At 45.5% G+C, this 2,782-nt stretch overlaps 1 protein-coding gene across 1 annotated transcript in view; it reads right to left on the reverse strand.

Annotated features, from left to right (window-relative positions):
• Positions 1–1,109: 1,109 nt before the first annotated feature.
• LOC114923713 (tyrosine-protein phosphatase non-receptor type substrate 1-like) overlaps positions 1,110–2,782 on the reverse strand; it is a gene marked incomplete at its 3' end in the record, with an annotated part of 12,092 nt that continues 10,419 nt past the window's right edge. Inside the window, exon 3 of the mRNA XM_029287045.1 lies at positions 1,110–1,457. Within this exon, the coding sequence (XP_029142878.1) occupies positions 1,110–1,457 (348 nt within the window). The remainder of the gene's footprint in view (positions 1,458–2,782) is intronic.

The raw sequence follows: 2,782 nt of genomic DNA on the forward strand, positions 1-2,782 counted from the left end.
ACTCTCGGCACCGCCTTCCTGTCTGAAGCAGGGATGCTTCCAAACCCGGTTCTCTTGCTTGAATAGGGGGCTGGACTAGAAGACCTCCAAGGTCCCTTCTATTCTATTCTATTCTATTCTATTCTATTCTATTCTATTCTATTCTATTCTATTCTATATATTTGGGCCCCTAACTCAAATAATGAGATTCCTTTTGCCCCCTGAGCAGAACAGCACAAACTGCTAAAACAAAGTGAAACAATTCCAGAACAATCAGGAGTAAAATATAGCTGATCAGTTGGGCATTCTACTCAACTGGATCCAAGTCTCTGGGGAAACAGCCAGAGGCAGAAGGTCTTTCTAAACCAGGTCCAGACTCCATGGCCTGGTCCCTCTCTGCAACCCAGAACTCTCCTACCTCTTAGGACATCACCAAGTGAGAAGGACTGCTGGAGGGGAGCCTCCAATGATCTGTGTTGGATCTGGCAGGTCAGCTGAGACCTCACGTCTCCTTGTTCCAGCAGGATTTCCACCGTGCTCTCTACTCGGTACGAGTTGTTTTCTGTTCCATCCGAATTCAGGATGTTGGTCTGGGCAGCCTGTATTTCTTTCCCGTCCTTCAACCAGCTGACTGTGATCTCTCGGGGAGAGAATCCCTCTGTGGAGCAGTTGAAGGCAGCCCAAGACCCTGCCATGACTCTTCTTGTGGGCCCACGCACCACAGGCTGGGATGGCATGGCTGAGGGAGAAAGTAGAGAGAGATATCAGTTGACGTTCCTCAGAGATAATACAGGAAGCTACAAGGCTGTGTTTGGTTGGAGAGACTCAACTTCAGAACATGAGATTTACTCCCACATGTCTCTCGGTTGACTGGGAACATCTCCCCCCACCCCCCAAAAAGCAAATGGGTGGGCCACCTACCAATTACAGAGACCTGCGTGCCTTTCCCCGAAGCCAGTTCTCTCTCTGGGTCCCTTCCAATTGTGTTATTCTGTTGCTCTGTTTCAGAAGCAGAAATATCGATGGCTAATTTCATACAGTGCAAGAAAAAGTAAGAAAGGGAAAACCTGCAGGTTGTGTGTCAGCAAATCCTCAGAAGAAAAATTCTGAAGGATTTCAGAAGGACTCACTTGACGGAGCACTGCCCAAGCATTTGTGATCTTCAGGTTGCATGACAACAGCAAGTTTTATTGTTAGAGTGAGCAGACTTTGGGATTTCTGTTGAACCACGCAACTGAACTGTGAGTTGTTCCTGTCTTCCATGGCCACCACCTCCAGGTAGGTCTTCAGGGAAAAGGTCCCATCGGGATTCGGTGTCTTCGGGCCAACCGTTCCTTTTCTGTTTGGGGCATTGTTGATAAACAATTCCAAGTTTGCATCATCCGGATAAAATTCTTCCACGCTGCAAGTGACCATCACAGTGGTGTTCAGCTGGATGGGGGAAGGTGGGCTGGTCTCCAGACGGACTTTGGGAGGAACTGAGCAAAGAAAGCCAAAGAGATCAGTTAGGGGAGCGTCAGACTCACGGGTCCTGCATTCAGAAGAGCCTAGAAGACCAATGGATTCTGCTCGCTGATTGTGGCATTGGGGAAACGAGAAGGTTCTATGAACGCAACCGTGCTGTGAAAAATGCTGAGCCTGATTTGCAGGAAGCCCAAGATAAAAACTTAACACTACCAGCAAAGAAATTAAAAAAGAAACTCCGCCCAATCCCCAGCAACTCTGTGTTATCGTTTCTTCATTTCACGTGTGTTTGTTAGGTTTCTATTCTGCCCTATCTTTAAATGCCAGCTTCTCATCCACCTTTTTAAGGAGAAACTTCCTGACAGTGAGGACAATCAACCAGTGGAACAGCTGGCCTCCAGAAATTGTGGGAGCTCCATCACTGGAAATTTTTAAGAAGAGGCTAGACAATCACCTGTCTGAGATAGTATAGGTTCTCCTGCTTGAGCAGGGGGCTGGACTAGACAATCTCCAAGGTCCCTTCCAGCTCTATTATGTTCTACCCTACCCTACTCAGCCTAGCCTAGCCTAGCCTAGCCTAGCCTAGCCTGTTCTATTCTATTCTATTCTATTCTACTCTACTCTACTCTACTCTACTCTACTCTACTCTACTCTACTCTACTCTACTCTACTCTACTCTACTCTACTCTATACTGTACTCTATTCTATTCCATTCTACTCTACTCTACTCTACTTTATTCTACGATCTATTCTATTCTATTCTACTCTACTCTATTCTACAATCTATTCTACTCTTCTCTACTCTTCTCTACTCTTCTCTACTCTTCTCTACTCTACTCTACTCTACTCTACTTTATTCTACAATCTATTCTATTCTATTCTATTCTATTCTATTCTATTCTATTCTATTCTATTCTATTCTATTCTATTCTATTCTACTCTACTTTATTCTCCATTCTATTCTATTCTATGACATATATTTGGCCCCCTAACTCAAAGACTCCTTTTTTCCCCTGAGGAAAGATCCAAAGGCAAAACAGCGCAAACCGGTAAAACAAAGTGAAACAATTCCAGAACAATCAGGATTAAAATATAGCTAATTAGCTGGGAACTCTACTCAACTGGATCCAAGTCTATGGGGAAACAGCCAGAGGCAGAAGGTCTTTCTAAACTAGGTCCAGACTCCATGGCCTGGTCCCTCTCTGCAACCCAGAACTCTCCTACCTCTTAGGACATCACTGAGTGGGAAGGACTGCTGGAGAGGACCATCAACAATCTGTGTTGGATCTGGCAGGTCAGCTGAGACCTCACGTCTCCTTGTTCCAGCAGGATTTCCACC

Source organism: Protobothrops mucrosquamatus, unplaced genomic scaffold, assembly GCF_001527695.2.
Source record: "Protobothrops mucrosquamatus isolate PMUCROS unplaced genomic scaffold, P.Mucros_1.0 scaffold8616, whole genome shotgun sequence".
In the NCBI taxonomy this organism is placed as follows: Eukaryota; Metazoa; Chordata; class Lepidosauria; order Squamata; family Viperidae; genus Protobothrops; species Protobothrops mucrosquamatus.